The following is a 21,530-nucleotide window of genomic DNA, read 5'->3' on the forward strand; positions in this document are numbered from 1 at the left end:
AAATGATATCATAATTGTAAACTTTTAATTGGTCTTTAATCAAATTTGTCTAAAGCAATATGATGATATTACTGACAAATAACTGGAGAGTAATGATTCGTACTTCATTAAAATACCTGAAGGTGGGACAAAACTGATGAGAACAAATATATTAACAACATACAAAAAAGTATAAGAAAATGGTCCCCTACCAGACCTGCCGTACGCTCTACGGGCGCCTAGAATATAAAAAAAAGGTGATAGCTTAGTACAAAAATAAAACGTATTGAAATGATCAAAGCCATAGATACTGTGCCTGGCCCATGCTGTGTGTGAATCAGAGTAACTGTTGTGTGCCGTTTTCCGGATCATTTATATTTAATGAGATGCTTTATTAATTATTCTTATACCTAGTTGGCCCACTATGAAAAAAAAGATCAGTTTGCAACGACTTTTGTAGCAATTTAGCAATTCTTTTTGATTGCCATTGTAAAGCTATGATCCCCATAGAAATTGCGGAAAAACTACACAACCATTCAAAACACCTTCAAGATCATCAAACATCTTTTACCTTCTTTCATTATTTTATATATTGATTTATGAAAAAATACATAAGGCAAATATATGTTGTAACAACTGATATTTCACAATTAAACATCAGAATTTGCAAAAATAAAAATAATAATACATATTGTAAGTCAACCAATGCAGCCTAAATGATATAAAACAGATATTTTTAATTAAGCAGTGGTCAACCCATAGCAAATAACAATGAAACCTGGACAGGTATGGTGATCGTACCTCCAACCCTTGAGGTTGACTTGAACATAAAAATGCTTTAAGAAAACAAAACATGATAGACCTGTTGCCTGCCAAATGTCCTCGGATTTAATAAAGAACCAAACAAAGAAGAGCCTTGAAAGTGCCATTAGAACATTTGCTTGTTATACAGTGGCTTCAGAAAGTACTCACACCACTCTACTTTTTCCACATTTTGTTGCGTTACAGCCTGAATTTAAAATGTATTCAATTAAGATTTTGTGTCACTGGCCTACACACAATAGCCCATAATGTCAATAGAATTTTTTACAAATTAATAAAAAATGAAAAGCTGAAATTTGTTGAGTCAACAACTATTCAACCCCAATTAAGTTCAGCAGTAAAAAAATTGCTTAAGAAGTCACATAATAACTTGCATGAACTCACTCTGTGAGCAATAATAGTGTTTAACATGATTTACGAATGACTACCTCATCGCTGTACCCCACACATACAATTATCTGTAAGGTCCGTCAGTCGATCAGTGAATTTCCAACACATATTCAACCACAAAAACCAGGGAGGATTTCCAATGCCTCGCATAGAAGAGCACCTATTGGTAGATCGCTTTTTAAAAAAGCAGACATTGATTATCCCTTTGAGAATGGTGAAGTTATTAATTACCCTTTGGATGTACACCCAATCACTACAAAGATACAGACATCCTACCTAACTCAGTTGCCGGAGAGGAAGGAAACCGCTCAGTGATTTCCCCATGAGGCCAATGGTGACTAAAACAGTTACAGAGTTTAATGGCTGTGATCTGAGAAAACTGAGGATGGATCAACAACATTGTAGTTACTCCACAATGCTGACCTAAAAGACAGTGTAAAAAGAAGGAAGCCTGTACAGAATAAAAATATTGCAAAACATTAATCTTGTTTGCAATAAGGCACTAAAGTAAAACTGCAAAAAATGTGGCAAAGAAACTAACTTTGTCCTGAATACAAAGCGTTATGTTTGGGGCAAATCTAACACAACACATCACTGAGTATCACTCTTCATATTTTCAAGCTGGTAGTGGCTGCATCATGTTATGGGCATGCTTGTCGTCGGCAAGGACTAGGGAGTTTTTTTTAATAAAAAATAAACGTAATATAACTAAGCACAGGAAAAATCCTAGAGGAATTCCTAGTTCAATCTGCTTTCCAACAGACACTGGGAGACTAATTCACCTTTCAGCCAGACAATAACCTAAAACACAAGGCCAAATATATGCTGGAGTTGCTTACCAAGATGTCATTGAATGTTTCTGAGTGGCCTAGTTACAGTTTTGACTTAAAATTGGCTTGAAAATCTATGGCAAGACTTGAAAATGCTTTTCTAGTAATGATCAACAACCAACTTGACAGAGCTTGAAGAATTTTTTAAATAATGATGTGCAAATATTGTACAATCCAGGTGTGCAAAGCTCTTAGAGACCTACCCAGAAAAACACACAGCTGTAATCGCTGCCGAAGGTTATTCTAAAAGTTATTCTAACTCAGGGGTGTGAATACTTATGCAAATTAGATATTTCTGTATTTCATTTGCAACACATTTGCAAAAATCTCTAAAAACATGTTTTCACTTTGTTATTATGGGGTATTGTGTGATGGAAAAGAACATTTTTTATTTCATCCATTTTGAATTCAGGCTGTAACACAACAAAGTGTGGAATAAGTCAAGGGGTATGAATACTTTCTAAAGGCTCTGTATACTTAAAGCAATGTGTTCATTTTCTTAGAAAATCGTAAACACAGGAGGAGAAAACTCTTGAGGGGTAGAAAATTAATTTGTATTTAAGCAGGGCTAGTCTATTTTTGTATTTTTTATTCATATATATATATATTTTTTTATCAGATTCCAATCCAACCCCATGGACTCCAAGACTGGCCATCAAAGGGGCAGCACAGTATTTGTGTCAGGTCTCTGTATAGCAATAAGACGTCTAAATAAAAACAAAGATGTCAGGGGCCCATTAAATAAGTAGCAACATAAAGTGGAAATAAACAGACCAGATATGGCATACAGTGTAATTAATATGGTCCCATTACTTAAAAGAGGTCATGATAAGTTTTCATGATACAAATATAATTTGAAAAGCCATGCCTCTGGCAACATCTTTTTACTTTTATTATTTGTAACCGAGGTACAATTCTTCGCCCAATGTTTTCCTGACCAAATATAAATATTATTCTCAGCACTTTGCTACATTTCAAGTCATTCTGGGTGGAATGTTGTAATTTCTGACTACATGATGCAATAATTGTGAAACATACTTTCTATCTTTCTTGCTAACTGATATGACATTATATCAATAATTGACAATAATAAAAAATATCATACATTTTGTACGTCAAGATCTTTTAAAAAAAAGCAACAAAATGAATATGCATTGCCTGAGTTTCATGCAACATATTCTCTACCATTAATGCCTCTCCATTTGTTCATGATATGTACTTTCCAGTGTTAAAGACGTGTATGAGGAAAACAAACCCAAAGACCTAATAACAACTACAAAAACTGACCATAACCTGAAACAATACAACAGAAAAGGACATAGGACTTGCATAGAATGAATAAATGTAGTTTTGAGATATATCAAGAGTTAACCTGCCCCCATCATAGATTCAGCACCTTAATATCAGTCTCCCTCCCTAGACTGGGAAGGATGGAGAGAGGAAGCCACTGCATTCTGTCCTCTTTGTCATTCCAAGCGAAAAGAGGAAAATATGAATGCTAGTGTTTATAAGACCATTCCGTTTTTCCTTTTCTTTTTTTCATTAAATAATTAATATATTCAAATTTTAACTGTTGATTTGTGTGATGCTCTCACAGTCTTATTTTTCCTTTTAAACAACAGGAAATGTCAGCCAACCCATGGCTTTTTTCTTATGGGGAACACGTTCAGAGAACATTCAAGATCCTTTTTGTTTTGGAAATCTGGGTCTACAACAATCGGGAAAAAGTATGAAATGTGTATATTGTTACTCCTGTATTGCAAAGAGAAAAACTGGTATAGTTACAGTTGAAGACGTTTGTTTTCTATGACAGGATGGACCACTGTCAGCCCAACAATCCTATAGACATCCAACAGGTGGTGTGGTACTGTAACAAGTCAAGGACAAAAAACAATCCACTGCAAGGTCAAAGATCTTGGGCCCATTGAGTTACAGTAGCCAGATGGGGAAATCATTTCTATTATCTTATATTGTTGTGGCTGTTATCACCTTTCAACATCATTTTTCTGGTACACTTGGTGTAAATGTCATAATTCCAAAGTGCCATGTGTTTCTCAAGTAATGTATTTTGGTCATGAAAAAAATTGTAAAATAAAAAGATGCACTTTCCAGATGAAGTAAAATATCTTTAGGGTGAACCATCTCATCCGTATAAAGTATTTGAGGGATTTAGGTTAGTGGTGTCATTTGCACATGCCTCTGTAACATTCCTGTTCTGGAGGGTACATCCATGGATAGATGCGCTGTGGAACTTGGAGCGGTTTCAGGTGGACGAAGTTTCCATAAGCCCCAACCATTACATTGATACGCCATGTTGGTATGATGTGACAATGGAGGAGATGAGTGGTTATGGGTGTCACGTGACTGGTTCATGACCAATCAAATACTTTTTTTTTAGAAACACTTAAAAGAAGATAATTGAGGACTCCACCTTTTAAGGTTTCCATAGAGCCTGGCTTGGCCATCACTAGTGAAGGCGGTGTTAGTACATTCAGGAGTACAATAGTATCACATACCTCTGGAAACATTGAGGAAGAGGTATAGGGGACTATGCCCTCTGATTGTCTCATTGACGAGGACTGAATAGGAGATGTTTAAGACATATAACACACTAGACGGTGATTGCATTTGAGTAATGAATGAAACTCCACTAGGTCAAAGGTGCAGGGGTTGATTTAGAACCATGTAAGAGAGTTACGAGCTTAGCTTGTGTTAAGCCCTCTTAGAGGTGTAATGTAAGAACACAGTATGGTCACAATCTTATGAATGACCTAAACTTGGAATATATGCCATAATTTTCTGTCTTTACAAAAATAGTATACTGAACAAAAATCTAAATGCAACATGTTACAATTTCAGCGATTTTACTGAGTTACAGTTCATATAAGTAAATCAGTCAATTGAAATAAATTGATTAGGCTCTAATCTATGGATTTCACATGACTAGGCAGGGGCACAGCCATGGGTGGGCCAGGGAATGCATAGGCCCGCCCACTTGGGAGCCAGGCTTACCCACTGGGGAGCCAGACCCAGCCAATCAGAATTAATTTTCCCCACAAAAGGGCTTTATTACAGACAGAAATACCCCTCAGTTTCATCAGCTGTCCAGGTGGCTGGTTTCAGACGATCTCACAGGTGATGGGCTGGCGTGGTTACATGTGGTATGCAGTTGTGAAGCCGGTTGGACGTACTGCCAAATTCTCTAAGACGACGTTGGAGGCGGCTTATAGTAGAGAAATTAACATTAAATTCTCTGGCAACAGCTCTGGTGGACATTCCCTCAAAACTTGAGACATCTGTGGCATTGTGCTGTGTGACAAAACTGCACAATGTAGAGTGGCCTTTTATTGTCCCTAGCACAAGGTGCACCTGTGTAATGATCATGCTGTTTAATCAGCTTCTTGATATGCCACACTTGTCAGGTGGATGGATTATCTTGGCAAAGGAGAAATGCTCACTAACAGGGATGTAAAAAAAATATTGCACAAAATTTGAGCGGAATAAGCTTTAAATGTAACATTTCGGGGATCTTTTATTTCAGCTCATGAAACATGGGACCAACACGTTACATGTTGCGTTTATATATTTGTTCAGTATACGTGTATATACACACATAGGGTTGAAACATGTAACAGAGCTTGTGCTGGAATGAACTTAAGCTGATACATTCGTACTCAGATAATGCTAAACCCTGGCTAGTCACGGTCATTTGTGTGGACTCTTAGGCTGCGTTTACACAGACAGCCCAATTCTGATCTTTTGACCAATCAGAACAGATCTATTGCCAATAATTAGGCAAAAGATGAAAATTGGGCTGCCTGTGTAAATGCAGACTTAGTTCCTCTTTGTTGGACACTGGAATAAAATTGCAAGATTTTTGTTCATTTCTTTAGATTTTAAATTTGAGAAAAATGTTGGGTTAACTACAATTAAAACATGTTAGCTGTTTCAACTTCAAAATATTAAACTTTAAATGTTAAGTTGTATGACTTATGTATATTACAATGCAAAGAATACTGACTTAACATAACTTAAAAAAGGTTTAATGCAGCTGGCTAACTAAAATGTAGGAGTTACCTTGCTGCCTTAATATGGTAAGTTATGTAAAATCAGGAAATATTTTAAAATTGAAACACTACACTTTTAAATTGCTTAATGAATGTTAGATATAATACGGTAACATCATTGAATGAAATTAGAATTATCTCCTATTTTGTTGCAAAAACTGAGAATAATTTAAATATTAGGCTATTTTACACTAAAACTAAAGGTGTATACAGCTTTTGTACGTTCTACTGTTCCCTTTTTCTCTAATCAAAATAAGATTTAGGGCTTTCAAAATGCCCATTTTCATGAACTAACTACACAAAAATGTACTGAAAAATATACATTTGTACATTGACACAGGGAATGGTTAGGGAATGGTTATAGATTTGATTTACTTTACATTTAATCTGACCTATTCACAAATATGATCTTTCTTTTTGATTTAATCATTACAAATTGGGATTTAAAAAGTTATTCACAGTATCATTTCAGTATAATCAGGTGCTTAGGTTTCTACATGAGAAGAAACTGGAATGAATAAGGTTAAGAAACAAGCCACCACATTACTGGAATTTCATGGCTCAGTTAAAACCAAACAAGTCTAGGGTTGAAGTTTTGTGACCATTTTTTCTCTTTAATTCAGATGTATTCAGATTTGCAGGGTCTGTTATCTCCGTTATCTGTCGCCGGTTTCATAATGTTTCCTAGTCAGGTTCCCTAGCTCCTACTTCTTTGTTGTTCTCAGATTTAAAAGGATCTGATTGGTGTAACCAAAGGGATGGGATAGGACCTATGATTAGGGGACTGAAAAGTTAGTAGGCCGTTATATTACATTCGTATATTTAAATTACAAACATATATAAAGTCATTTTGTGCATTCAATTAGTCTTAGTGGTGTCAAGGCTTTTATACCTCACCTCATGGAATGGCTACATTCTATAAGCTACCTTACATAAGCGCAGTTGAGAGAGTACATTCCCTGTCACTTCTATTTAAGGTGGATTGAGCACCATCCTCCTCATCTGCTGATCTCAAACAGTCAAATTGTTGACTCAGTGTCACACAAGAAACTTTTAAATATCTGATACACAGAAGCCTAGTTAGGGAGGTGCTGATAGCCACTCAGTGGTGCTTAGGGATCAAGACTGTAGAAGTAACATTCGAATCATTGTCTTTCACATTCCAAGGTATTAATGGCGTCCCTTAATAATGGCTTTACAGGACCCTTATTATTGATTAGTTCAATGTGGTCATTACTTGCTCTGAGAATGACAAGCCAACAACTAGATGTCTCCATAGTAAAGGGACATTCAGCAACATTAGTGCCCTGCCTGTCTCGCTGTGTACATAGTGTGCGGTTTTTCGCCTTGTCTCCTGTTCTGGTTCTCTGGGGGTTGTTAAGGGGAAACCCCTTCATGTTGTATATCTTCTGGGTTGTATCATGGGAATGATTAGAATGACATTGACAGGTATGACATGGGCCCACTGGTGTACTTCCTGTTCCACAGTTCCAGACTGGCACTCCTGCGGCTGCCACCCGAAGAGCGCTTGCGTATTTTCTGCTCCCTGTTGTCCCATGTTGAAAAATCTTCCGATAGCCGAGAGCTAGCGGGGCTGCTGGCTTCCTCCTCTGGCGTTGAATCCCCAGTGATCTCAATGCGGGGAGGGTCCATCAGGTTTATGAGGTTAAAGGGGGCTGGTTCCGGCTGGCACATGACAGACTTGTCCTCTGTGTTCTGCCTGACAAGCCCGCTGGTGCCAGCCTGGATGCCCACAGACACCCGGTCCCCGGTCTGTGTTGAGCTGTCACTGGCGCTCTCGCGGCACATCGTCCACATGTTGTAGCACTGGGTGAAGTTGAAAAAGTTGCTGTTGAAAGTTTTGAGTTCGCCGCACACGTCCCTGCGCAGCTCGGCCAGTTCGTAGCGCATGGCCGAGATCTCGTCTTTCCACTGTATGTTGAAGGCGGCCACCATGTTGGCGGACTCTTTAAAGGCCTGGATGGCCTGAGGTACAGGGGGATCTGGGGCGGCTATGGAGGGGGCATCAGGGATCCGGTAGGCAGGAGGTGAGGTCGGGGGGACAGAGATGGCGGTTACAGTGGAGCTGGTGCTGTGCTGGCTGCGAGCTACAGCGTTCTCCCTCTCTAGGCGCTCCAACTCCTCATAGGCCGAGGAGCTGGCCCCGTCGTCGTCTTCTATCATGTCCTCGTTTAGCAAAGAAGTGCCTTCCAGCACATCATATCCCTCTGGAAGACAAATTTGAATATGCAAATAGAGGGACATTCAAAGGGAGGGAACAGCTGGAGTGTTATGTAATTGTAATGCCCAAATTTTCAAACCTAGAGTGGGCATACATATACCTACAATATGCATTCAGTATGTGAGTAAAATATCACAACTACCATATAATACCAGTGGATATAAGAGATGAAATCATTGCATTGAGACCATGGAGTAGAAATGGTGTAGACTATTTGTTGATCGCTAATCTCCTGCGAATATCATTACCCTTTAATCAGATGATGCATTTGAGATTCCTTTATCAGATCCATTTGTGATTCCTTTATCTGATCCATTTGTGATTGTTCAAACCCGAAAAGAGACCGTGTAAAACTTAATGAAGAGGTGCCCTTCAGAAACTGAAGTGGTCTCTAGAATTGTTATGCTCTCTAACACAGCTCTGGTACACTAAAATGCGTAAAGGAATTATTCAACCAGGTACACTGAGCCATTTGAGTGATGCATTTTAACTCACATACTGTAGGCTTTTCGGTTTTTACACTGCCTTCTCACTCATTTCAATGAACATCTACCTTCCACAGTCTTTCCCTCTTTTCACCGCACTGCACCCTGGGAAGTGGAACCCTGTTGGTTCCTAATATAAACCATCATTACCAATCAGTTTCAAAATAAAAGACCATTCTCCGAATGAAATCATTAAAGCATGTTTCGTTAAAGAACGTTCCTAAGTGGTTTCCTATTGTTTCTTTTAGTTTTTTTTGTTGTGCAACAGAAAAGATGAAAAGGCAATGAAAGAATCACAACTCAAGTCATTGGGCCGAGAAGCAGTTATGAACCCTATTGAACATGTCAGGTCCCTCACCATGAGGTTGATAGGACATGTGGAGTTCCCCCCCCTTCCCCCCAATAGTGCTGCACCAGGGAATGGGCTGCAATCCCACAGTCAAAGACGGCTGATAACCTCTACGCCAAGGGTCAAACCCAGCCACATGTGGCCTTTACAGAGGTCGACTTTCATAAAATAAAATAAAAAACACAAAGCTACTGTAATACACTGTAATTGCTCTCACATTTTGACTGTTGACAGTGGCAATATGATAACATTCAGGGATATTGTATGGCTGTGCTATGAGCAGATGATGTATTAGACTGGGAAGTGTAGTTTTATCATACAGTTACACCAATGATGCCCTTTTAGCTTAAAAATAGACACACTTCAAAACAACTCGCAAAAGCCAGCGAGGCACCATCATCACAAAGATGATTCTGGAATATTAATGCATATGAACAAGGAATTCAAGGCCTCAGAGTTTTGTGAGTTGTTCAGACCCCTGTTTGTTTCTCCTAGTATCTAAATGGGATTTGTCAATCCTGGTATCATATCAAAGTTATCGTTTATATGTATTGCTGAGAAGGCAGTGCAAAAACACACATACACATGTATGTGTGTTGACATCAAAATACCTGTGACAGGCATCACTGAAGTCTCCAGCTGTTCTGTCCCCCGTTATCCTTCAAGAGTTGCATGGCTGGTCAAATAGAGAGGGGGTGCTGCTCTTCTGCCCAATGGGGCATCATAGGATCCCTTCCCCACTCAAGGGCCCCGCTAGCCTTGACATGCTAGCATCTGGTTGGGAAGCGATTTAGAATTCAGATCTCTTTTTTTTAATGTAAGTGAGTGGCAAGGCCAGTCAAATACTATGGATTATTTTAATTTAACTTCAAAGCCGCTATTCCCTTAAAAATGACACCAAATGGTTGATACCAGGTAAAGAAATATTTGCAATATGGCTTGAGATGGAGCCAACAAGTCATAGCCAATTATTTCCCTGAGGCTCACTAGCACATCCTGTTCCATAGCCATATTGGATATGACTGTATATGGAAGATAAAAAAAAGTCCTTGAGAAATACAAATATATGCAGAAAACGCTTGAATAACTGACAACCATTTCAGAGCCAATTTAGTGAGCCAATTGGGAAGCGGACAGAATTGGGACAGAGCTTATTGGGTGAAAGGAGTTCAGCAGGTAAGACGGTGGGATTGGAGGACACTCCTTGATCCGCAGGTCACATCGTAGGCTGAGGGATTCTGACTGTGCAACCCAATTGAGCATGACAAGATAAACAAAATAAAACTCCAGATTGTACAAGAAAACAAAGAAATCCCCAAAACTCAAACAAATACAGAGGGCTAGTACAACTGCTTACACGAGATGTGTTGAGAAATTAAAATCCAGGTCATAATATTGTCAAATGAAAAACGTAATATGAAATTATAGTATTTCAATAGGGTTCATAGCTTTACTCTTTCAGGCATACACCAAATGCACTAGGGCAATTAGTTTACGGAGGGAGCCGTGGTTCTGTTTACACAACGAACCAGATATGTTGATGTTGTGACAAAGATATTGTGTGTAAAATGTTGCACAAAACCTTGAAAACCTTGAAATCCCTGAATATTTAATATCAAAACTACAATTATTGCAACAAGTTCACTTGGAAGAGATGATTTGACATTCTTCTAAGAGGTCATCTAAATGTGAGATTTAGCTGAAAGAAAAATATTCTAATACGGTGGGCCTAACGGGTAAAATAACTGTTGAACATGTTAGTGAGAGCGCCTTGTCAAACCTCAAGTCAACTGATCAGTCTCACATGATTGCAAGAACTGCCTTCTGATTGGTCTAACATCAGAAGTGATAAATCAGTTGCCAGTAAATATTACTCAAATCATATCTTCAAATGTGGTTTTATGCAACACAATACAGCAATATAGAAAAAATATTTATTTTACACGGTCTGAATTACCTTTACTAGTAAGTTCCTTTGTGCAACCAGTACCATATCTGAGTTTGTTGACTTACCGTATGTCGGTTACAAGATGCTGTCTTGTTTTCTGTAGGCTTATAAGTCAAGATCAGTTAGAGACGCTAGTGCCCTCAACATCTATTCAGGGACCTTGAAGACAGTTTCACTGCTTAGTTTAACTCTTCCCATCTAATCAGGGACCTTGAAGACAGTTTCACTGCTTAGTTTAACTCTTCCCATCTAATCAGGGACCTTGAAGACAGTTTCACTGCTTAGTTTAACTCTTCCCCTCTAATCAGGGACCTTGAAGACAGTTTCACTGTTTAGTTTAACTCTTCCCATCTAATCGGGGACCCTGAAGACAGTTTCACTGCTTAGTTTAACTCTTCCCCTCTAATCAGGGACCTGGGACACCACATAGGTTCCATTAATTATCAGGTAGAACAGAAAACCAGCTGGCTCCGGACCTCAAAGGATAAGATTTGAATACCCTTGTGCTAGTGTAATGAACTTGTCAAACAAAGCATGCAAGGGGGAGGCTGACGACCTCTCTGGAGCAGGCTATGAACCCTCCTAACACTCTGTAGAGGTCTATAGACCCTCCCTCCAACCACTGGTTTGTTTAACACTTAATCCTTCCCTACACGACTCACACTCTACACACAACACATATACCACTGAGATTCACATGCTTAGAACAGGGCATGTTCCTCTTGCACATGCCAATTGCTGTGAGTGTGACTGTAGTGTGTTGATGTGGTATGGTGCATTGTGGGTGTGACTTCTCATTGGGCTAATATGAATGAGGCCCCTCCCACCCTCTACTACGGGTTCAGCTTTGCCACCGCCACACGTGACAAATCAGGAAGCCTGGGTCATGATGCATCGTTCGTGCAACGTAGCGCACTTGCAAGCAAATTTCCTCGGAACACTCAGGATGTGCAGAGGCAAGACAAACAAGACACACAACAATGACAAGTAGCCAAAAAGAAATGACCGGAATCATACAACCAAGCATCTCTCAAAGCTCAAGGGTACCCCACTGTACATATGTAGGTATGTTAAGGATGTACGCATGTTATAGAATGTATGAGGAGTATGTTTTCTAGGCCTTCTCTCGTTTGGGGGGGATTTTGTGATGCATACTGTTACCTGTTGTGGATCTGAGAGTTGAAGTGACAGTGGAGGATGTCATTGAAGGCAAGCAGTCGTCGTCTTGGGAATACCCAGCCTGAATTGCACGCAGGTAACTGTGGCTTCGAGTGCGGAACGAGCCAGGCAGGTCCAAAGCCTCCATGGCCTGGGATTCTACTTCGCTAAAAACGGACTCGCAAACTGACTCAAACTGGCCATTGACCTCAGTCTCACTCACCTGAGAGACAAAAACAGGAATAGCAGTCCTTAATTTTTCCTCTTCCTTTCTGTTTTTCACTTTGACTCTTCCCCTTAGTACAGTAAATATGAAGGAGTGTTAGCAGGAAAAAAGGCACTGGCAATTCCGAACTTAAAAAAAACAACTTTGCATCAAAATCTTTGTTTTCTTAAAAAACCAAGCAGATAAAACAACCAAATGAAAAGAGCAAAAACAATGCATCATTTGGTATACCATTTACAGTATGTACTATCCCAAGTCATCATCATAGACATACATACCACAGGAGGTTGGTGGCACCTTAAGTGGGGACAACGGCTTGTGGTAATGACTGGAGCATAATAAGTGGAATGTAAGCAAATACATCAAACACATGGTTTCCAGGTGTTTGATGCCATTCCATTTGCTCCGTTTCAGCCATTATTATGATCCGTTTTCCCCTCGGCAGCCTCCTGTGATATTTTTTATTTTTATTGAACCTTTATTTAACTAGGCAATTCAGTGAAGAACAAATTCTTATTTACAATGACGGCCTACCCTGGCCAAACCCTCCCCTAACCCGGACAACTCTGGGCCAATTGTGCGCCGCCCTATGGGACTCCTGATCACGGCCGGATGTGATGCAGCCCGAGATCGAACCAAGGTCTGTAGCGAGATGCAGTGCCACTTGGGAGCCTTATACATACGTTACTACTGGGGAAATGGGAAAGCAGATGTCCTTACAAGAACCTATTCAAAAGTAGAAATTACAGTGCAACACAGTACAAACAACATGCGGAATATCAATGTTGTGAATATATACAGTATATCTCCATCGCAATGCATCCAACGTAATGGCAGGCAGGAAGCTATACTAACAACGTCATCTGTGTGAGGGGATTTTTTAAATAGCACCACAAAGTTGGTTGAGAATGAGATATTGTGCCAAACGTGTATCAAAATGAATCTTGTTTATATTACGCAGTGCATAAAAGCCTGCTACTTAATAACATAATAAAAATGACTAGGTATATTAAATCCTTGTAACACACAATGTATCGTGTACCTAATATGCAGCAAATATGGATAAAAACAAAGCTTTTACTGATCAAACATCAAACATTGTCTAGACTGACTGAGCAGTTTAAAACAACATCCTAGTACTGTGTAGGAACTTCCGGAATGGGTAACTTGAACTTGTAATGAGATAAATATAGAAAATAACAGATATGTATGGTGCTGCTTGTTGATGCAATGTCACCAATAACACAAATGGTTTCACATGGATCATTTTGAAAACCGCAAAATATGTCAACAGTTTGTCAATGACAACTTAAACAATCAAAAAGCCCTATCTCTCAAACAATAATGCCTGAACAAGCATCTACCATCTCAATGAGAGGGGATCTAGTGGTGACTAATATGTTTCTATAAGTAAATGTATGATTATTGTGATTAATGCCACCCTTTTAGCAAACAACAGACGGTCCCAGCCACACTGCCCACATGGTGGCCGTCTACTGTATCTCCTCCTCCTCCTCCAGGACTCCTGGTGGCATCTACTGTATCTCTTCTTCCTCCTCCTTCTTCTCCTCCTCCACCTCCTCTGCCTCCACCTCCACCTCCTACTCCACCTCCACCTCGTCTTCCACCTCCTCCTCCACCTCCACCTCCTCCACCTCCTACTCCACCTCCACCTCCTCCACCTCCTCCGCCTCCACCTCCTCTTCCACCTCCACCTCCTCCACCTCCTACTCCACCTCCACCTCCTACTCCAAGGCTCCTGGTGGCGTCTACTGTATCTCTCCTTCCTCATCCTCCTCCTCCTCTTCCAGGGCTCCTGGTGACATCTACTGTTTCTCTCCTTCCTCCTCCTTCTCCTCCTCCTCCTCTTCCAGGGCTCCTGGTGGCATCTACTGTATCTCTCCTTCCTCCTCCTCCCCCGGGTCTCCTGGTGTTCCCCTTGTAAGGATCCTGTGTGGGACTCACCTGGCTTACGCAGCTGGCCTGACTGAGGGTGCTGACCGCCCGCATGTAGCTCTGGTTCCGGGAGCGGAACTGAGGTCCCAGGGGTACATGGTGTTGGGGGTAGTTGAAGGCTGGGTCCAGGGTGACACTGGGATGGGGCCGCATCATGTCTCGGGTGGTTTGCAAGTGGTAGCTCTGGCTGAATGGAGAGATAGAGAGACAAATATGAGAGGTATTGTCAGTCAGACATCCCTTTATCTCTTGTGGAATGGCTATGTAAAAATAATCGGGCATCTGACTAAATTATGCACGATTTTAGTTCTGGGTTAACTGAGATTAGACATCCCTGCCAATTTTTTTTGACCTAAGCTCCAAACTATTTCATATAGAGTTAAACAGGTAACCTAGCTAACATGCAGTAGGCCTACTGCTGTATCCAGGTTTGTGTTGTGTTGTTGTGTGACCGGCAGCAAAAGTGACTCATCCTCTGACAACCGCAGCCTTATTACGATCAACTCCGAACTACGATGACAAGTGCATTACTCGCAAATCCCAAAACACTGTTGACTCGCTAGCCCCACAATTACAGTTTGTCAACTCACCTATAGCTCCCAATAGTACAACAATATAAGCAAATCAAATGTTATTTGTGACATGCGTAAACAACAGGTGTAGACTAACAGTGAAATGCTAACTTACGGGCCCTTTCCAACAATGCAGAGAGAATTATTTTTAAATAATAGAAAGATAACACAAGGAATAAACACACAATGAGTAATGATAACTTGGCTATATATACAGTATATACAAAAAAAAGTAATTTAGCAGACACTCTTATCCAGTGTGACTTATAGTAGGGCGTGTATTCATTTTCATACTGGTCCCCCATGAGAATCAAACCCACAACCCTGGTGTTGCAAGCGCCATGCTCTACCAACTGAGCCACGTGTACAGGGGTACAAGATAATTGAGGTAGATATGTACAGTACATATACAGTACATATAGGTAAGATAAGGTAAGGTAACTAAGCAACAGGATAGATAATAGCAGTAGGTTATAGTATTTGATGAGTCATAAGAGAGTTTGTGCAAAGGAGGGGTTAATGCTGATAGTCCGGTAGCTATTTGGTTAACTACTGAATTTAGCAGTCTTATGGCTTGTACGCTATAATGGTGCTGGAGGGGATGGCTTCCGTTCTACGGACTCCTAACCAACAAAATTGGGGAGAAAAAGGGGGTAAAAAAATTAAAAAACATAATGCTCATCCAGAAGCAGTGCTCCTGGTGGCCGGGGACATGAATGCAGGCAAACTTAAAACCGTTTCACCTCATTTCTTCCAGCATGTCACGTGCAACCAGAGGAAAAAACAAACTCTAGACCACCTTTACTCCACACACAGAGACGTATACAAAGCTCTCCCTTGTCCTCCATTTGGCAAATCTGACCATAATTATATCCTCCTGATTCCTGCTCACAAGCAAATACTAAAGCAGGAAGTACCAGTGACTCGCTCAATATAGAAGTGGTCAGATGATGTGGATGCTACGCTACAGGACTGTTTTGCTAGCACAGACTGGAATATGTTCTGGGATTCATCCAATGGCATTGAGGAGTAAACCACCTCATTTACCGACTATGTAAATAGTCCGGGTGGCCATTTGATTAATTGTTCAGCATTCTTATGGCTTGGGGTAGAAGCTGTTAATGAGCCTTTGGGACCTAGACTTGTCGCTCTGGTACCACTTGCCGTGTGGTAGCAGAGAGAACAGTCTATGACTTGGGTGACTAGAGCCTTTGACAATTTTTAGGGCTTTCCACCTAGTATATACAGTTGAAGTTGGAAGTTTACATACACCTTAGCCAAATACATTTAAACTCAGTTTTTCACAATTCCTGACATTTAATCCTAGTAAAAATTCCCTGTCTTAGGTCAGTTAGGATCACCACTTTATTTTAAGAATGTGAATTGTCCCAATAATAACAGAAAGAATGATTTATTTCAGCTTTTATTTCTTTCATCACATTACCAGTGGGTCAGAAGTTTACAAACACTCAATTAGTATTTGGTAGCATTGCCCTTAAATTGTTTAACTTGGGTAAAACGTTACGGGTAGCCTTCTACAAGCTTCCCACAATAAGTGGGTGAATTTTGGCCCATTCCTCCTGACAGAGCTGGTGTAACTGAGTCAGGTTTGTAGGCCTCCTTGCTCGCACACACTTTTTCAGTTCTGCCCACAAATTTTCTATAGGATTGAGGTCAGGGCTTTGTGATGGCCACTCCAATACCTTGACTTTGTTGTCCTTAAGCAATTTTGCCACAGGTTTGGAAGTATGCTTGGGGTCAATGTCCATTTGGAAGACCCATTTGCGACCAAGCTTTAACTTCCTGACTGATGTCTTGAGATGTTGCTTCAATATATCAACATAATTTTCCTGCCTCATGATGCCATCTATTTTGTGAAGTCCACCAGTTCCTCCTGCAGCAAAGCACCCCACAACATGATGCTGCCACCCACGTGCTTCACGGTTGGGATGGTGTTCTTCAGCTTGCAAGCCTCCCCCTTTTTCCTCTGAACATAATAATGGTCATTATGGCAAAACAGTTCTATTTTTGTTTCATCAGATCAGAGGACATTTCTCCAAAAAGTATGTATCTTTGTCCCCATGTGCAGTTGCAAACTGGTCTGTCTTTTTTATGGTGGTTTTGGAGCAGTGACTTCTTCCTTGCTGAGTGGCCTTTCAGGTTATGTCGATATAGGACTCGTTTTACTGTGGATATAGATACTTTTGTACCTGTTTCCTCCAGCATCTTTACAAGGTCCTTTGCTGTTGTTCTGGCATTGATTTGCACTTTTCACACCAAGGTACGTTCATCTTTAGGTGACAGAAAGTGTTTCCTTCCTGATCGGTATGACGGCTGCGAGGTCCCATGGTGTTTATACTTGCATACTATTATTTGTACTGATGAACGTGGTACCTTCAGGCGTTTGGAAATTGCTCCCAAGGATGAACCAGACTATTTTTTTCTGAGGTCCTGCCTGATTTCTTTTGATTATCCCATGATGTCAAGCAAAGGGGCAGTGAATTTGAAGGTAGGCCATGAAATACATCCACAGGTTCACCTCCAATTGACTCACATGATGTCAATTAGCATATCAGAAACTTCTAAAGCCATGACATCATTTTCTGGAATTTTCCAAGCTGTTTAAAGGCACAGTCAACTTAGTGTATGTAAACTTCTGACCCACTGGAATTGTGATACACTGAATTATAAGTGAAATAATCTGTCTGTAAACAATGGTTGGATTTTTGTTTGGTGTCATGCACAAAGTAGATATCCTAACCGACTTGCCAAAACTATAGTTTGTTCACAAGAAATTTGTGGAGTGGTTGAAAAACGAGTTTTAATGACTCCAACCTAAGTGCATGTAAACTTCCGGCTTCAACTGTAGGTCCTGGATGGCAGGAAGCTTGGCCCCAGTGATGTATTGGGCCATACGCGCTACCCTCTGTAGTGCCTTACGGTCGGATGCCGAGCAGTTGCCATACCAGGCAGTGATGCAACCAGTCAGGATGCTCTCAATGGTGCAGCTGTAGAACTTTTTGAGGATCTGGGGACCCATGCCAAATCTTTTCAGTCTCCTGAGGGAGAAAAGTTGTTGTCGTGCCCTCTCCATGACACTCTTGGTGTGTTTGGACCATAATAATTTGTTGGTGATGTGGACACCAAGGAACTTGAAACTCTCGACCTGCTCCACTACAGCCCTGTCGATGTGAATTGGGGCATGTTCGGCCCTCCTTTTCGTGTAGTCCACGATCATCTCCTTTCTTGCTCATGTTGAGGGAGAGGTTGTTGTCCTTGCACCACTCTGCCAGGTCTCTGACCTCCCTATAGGCTGTCTCATTGTTGTCGGTGATCAGGCCTACCACTGTTGTGTCGTCAGCAACTTAATGATGGTGTTGGAGTCATGCTTGGCACACGCTGGTGTTGGAGTTGTGCGTGACCAAGCAGTCATGGGTGAACAAAGAGTACAGGAAGGGACTAAGCACGCACCCCTGAGGGGCCCCCGTGTTGAGCAATCAGCGTGGCAAATGTCTTGTTGCCTACCCTCACCACCTGGGGGCGGCCCGTCAAGGAGTCCAGGATCCAGTTGCAGAGGGATGTGTTCAGTCCCAGGGTCCTTAGCTTAGTGATGAGCTTGGAGGGCACTATGGTGTTGAATGCTGAGCTGTAGTCAATGAACAACATTCTCACATAGGTATTACTCTTATACAGGTGGGAGAGGGCAGTGTGGAGTGCAATAGAGATTGCGTCATATGTGGATTTGTTGGGGCGAATTGGAGTGGGTCCAGGGTTTCTGGGATGATGGTGTTGATGAGAGCCATGACCAGCCTTTCAAAGCATTTCATAAGTAGAATCCCAGTGAGATGATGATTAAGCTGTGGGTAACAAAAGGATAGGGGAGTCTGAGCCCTGAGTAGCATACAGGACTGATACATGCAGGGCACCTCCCCAGGTATCTCCCTGCGTGTGCGTGTGTGTGTGTGTGTGTGTGTGTGTGTGTGTGTGTGTGTGTGTGTGTGTGTGTGTGTGTGTGTGTGTGTGTGTGTGTGTGTGTGTGTGTGTGTGTGCAGACCTCCAGAACACAAGCATCCGTCCTGTTCTGGAAGAAATATTTGCAAGCCTAGTCTAGAATAACTATAAGAGACATCTCAGAGGTGTGCGTGCAGACCTCCAGAACACAAGCATCCGTCCTGTTCTGGAAGAAATATTTGCAAGCCTAGTCTAGAATAACTATAAGAGACATCTCAGAGGGCGATGGATCATCTGGGTCAGAATCAGGATGGGAAGATATTCTGCTCTGATGCAATTAACAGTACAATAAGGTATAGAAATTGTTGCACTAATACCAAGAGGTGCATAATGTATGGTACAATCAGTAGAGGAGGTTTTTTAGTTCGTCTCCAAGCCCTTTCATTCATACCGAGAGAATCATTTGGACTTTGTCATTCAGAATATTATGCATCTTCTGATTGGTTGGTATAATAATCGTTATTGTAACCATCATTACTGCTTTCAAGATCCCATGCCATGCTACACATCTAGGTGTACAATATTTTGATGGTGTCCTTTTCTTTTTCTGTCCAATCATTTCATTTTTTTTTACTACAAAATCACTCTGTACCACTGTCCTGCTTCTTATAGTTTACCTAAAGCTCATTTATCTTTGAATCTATGGAGTGTTGTCTATCAAGAGGGGGGAATGAGAGCAAACAGGCTCTTTTTTTTGCGGAGTGAGACAGCTCAAGTGAGAATGAAAGACAATTTCACTTATATGAAGGCATTCAAAGAAATACATGAGATTTGATTGTCAGCCAATGAATATCCTGTTCATGCTTAATACTGTACCTAGTCATTTGACTGTGACATTTGAGAGAAGTGACAGACTTACCACTGCCTTGTCAACAGTGCTGTGATAACATGAGGTACATTGCCTCGGTAAGCAAATATTGAAATAGCAGTTGATAAAGGTCAGATATAATGCCTGCATTGGTCTGACACTCACTAGCTAAAGTACTACTTTAATATCTGAGCTCATGAGGAGAACTGGGCTCCAATAGTAAACAGAGAACAATCCAAACACAAGGACAGGGGCACAAAGCAGTGAAGCGGCTACAAACCAATTGACCAAACAAATGTAGCAGAGCTCTTAGTCATGCATTAATACAGGCTGAAGAGACATTGGGGTACAATAGGAACATGTCACAGCCAATCGTAACAAAGGCGCTTATTCTTCCTCTGTTGCCCAGCAACATCGAGTGACATGGCTAAATCATGCATGTTCCCCAGAAAATCCCACTACATACAGAGGTCACAAAGACATATAACAGACATAACAGGTAGCCTAGCTATAACGGCGGGTAGCCTAGCAATTAAGAGCATTGGGCCAGTAACCGAAAGGTTGCTGGTTGAATCTCTGAGCCGACTAGATGAAAAACAGTTTGCAAAAAGCCAGGAGCTATGGTTAAGGTTTTGAAATGGTGTGTCAAAAAGGTGGGTGCTGTGTTTAGATTTTTTAAAGAGGGTCAAAATCCAGTCAAGATGAAGGTCAGAGCTTCTACATTATTTACGGTAATCCATGAGCCACATTGGCTATCTGGGCAAAAAAATCACTTTAAACCCTGCCATCCTATCTAATGTCAAAATCAAGCTTTTGAGCACAGTTATTTCAATTTCAGTAATGCAGCCAAATGTTTACCAAAAGCATGTAAGTAATGCTGTGTAATTACGAATATAATTTCATGAGGCATATTCATAAAAAACGCTGCCTTGTCTGTACAGTATAGCAGTATATTAATATCACACACTACATTAGTTTGTTTGAAACTTATCCTGGGAATGACACGTACAACCTGGACTCAGAAGTAGACGTTACAGATGCGCAGTTTGACTCATAACCCGCAGTCCTTGCGATTATATCCACGGGTTTATGGTCATGAAATATTGTCTGGATGAAGGGCGGGTGGGTGGTGGGCGGGTTGAATAAAGAGAAAACAATACCTTAAAAAATCCATAAATGTATAATTCTTGTGCAATTTATATCTATAGGCTACATTCTTTTTAGGCTATTCTGCATTAGTGTGTAAGTCTAAGGTTAGGGCCTAACTGTATGCGCGCCAAATAGCCTACACATCATTAAAAAGTTCATGTCGATCGATGGAGACAAAAAGGAATATGTTAGAATTTAATTCAATAAGAGAAAAGCTGCAAAATGGAGAGTTGAAAATAGAGAGAAGGGAGGGCCAGAAAAGTAATGTTTGGGAAAGATTTGGTGAAGTGGTAAAAGAGGATGATAGCAGTGCGGGCTATGCTATGTTATGTGTGATGATTGTGAGGCGCTGTACAAATTCGACAGTCACAAGACAGGGACTTCAAATAGGCCTATGTCATGTCAAGGGAACTGTAGCCTACTGTTCAGATGGGTTGAATGGAAACTGAAATCAGGAAACTGACTGTAGGTCTATAACCTCTCACATAGCCTTAATTTTAACTCCTGTAGAATTAAGCCTTTCTTGCTGTAAAATTAT

General features: G+C 40.8%; 1 protein-coding gene across 1 annotated transcript in view; it reads right to left on the reverse strand.

Annotated features, from left to right (window-relative positions):
- LOC106608148 (disks large-associated protein 2-like) overlaps positions 1–21,530 on the reverse strand; it is a 777,756-nt gene that overhangs the window by 17,795 nt on the left and 738,431 nt on the right. The window contains 2 exon segments of the mRNA XM_045719533.1: positions 12,274–12,493; positions 14,462–14,639. Of these exon segments, the coding sequence (XP_045575489.1) occupies positions 12,274–12,493; positions 14,462–14,639 (398 nt within the window).

This window comes from Salmo salar, chromosome ssa06 (assembly GCF_905237065.1).
Source record: "Salmo salar chromosome ssa06, Ssal_v3.1, whole genome shotgun sequence".
In the NCBI taxonomy this organism is placed as follows: Eukaryota; Metazoa; Chordata; class Actinopteri; order Salmoniformes; family Salmonidae; genus Salmo; species Salmo salar.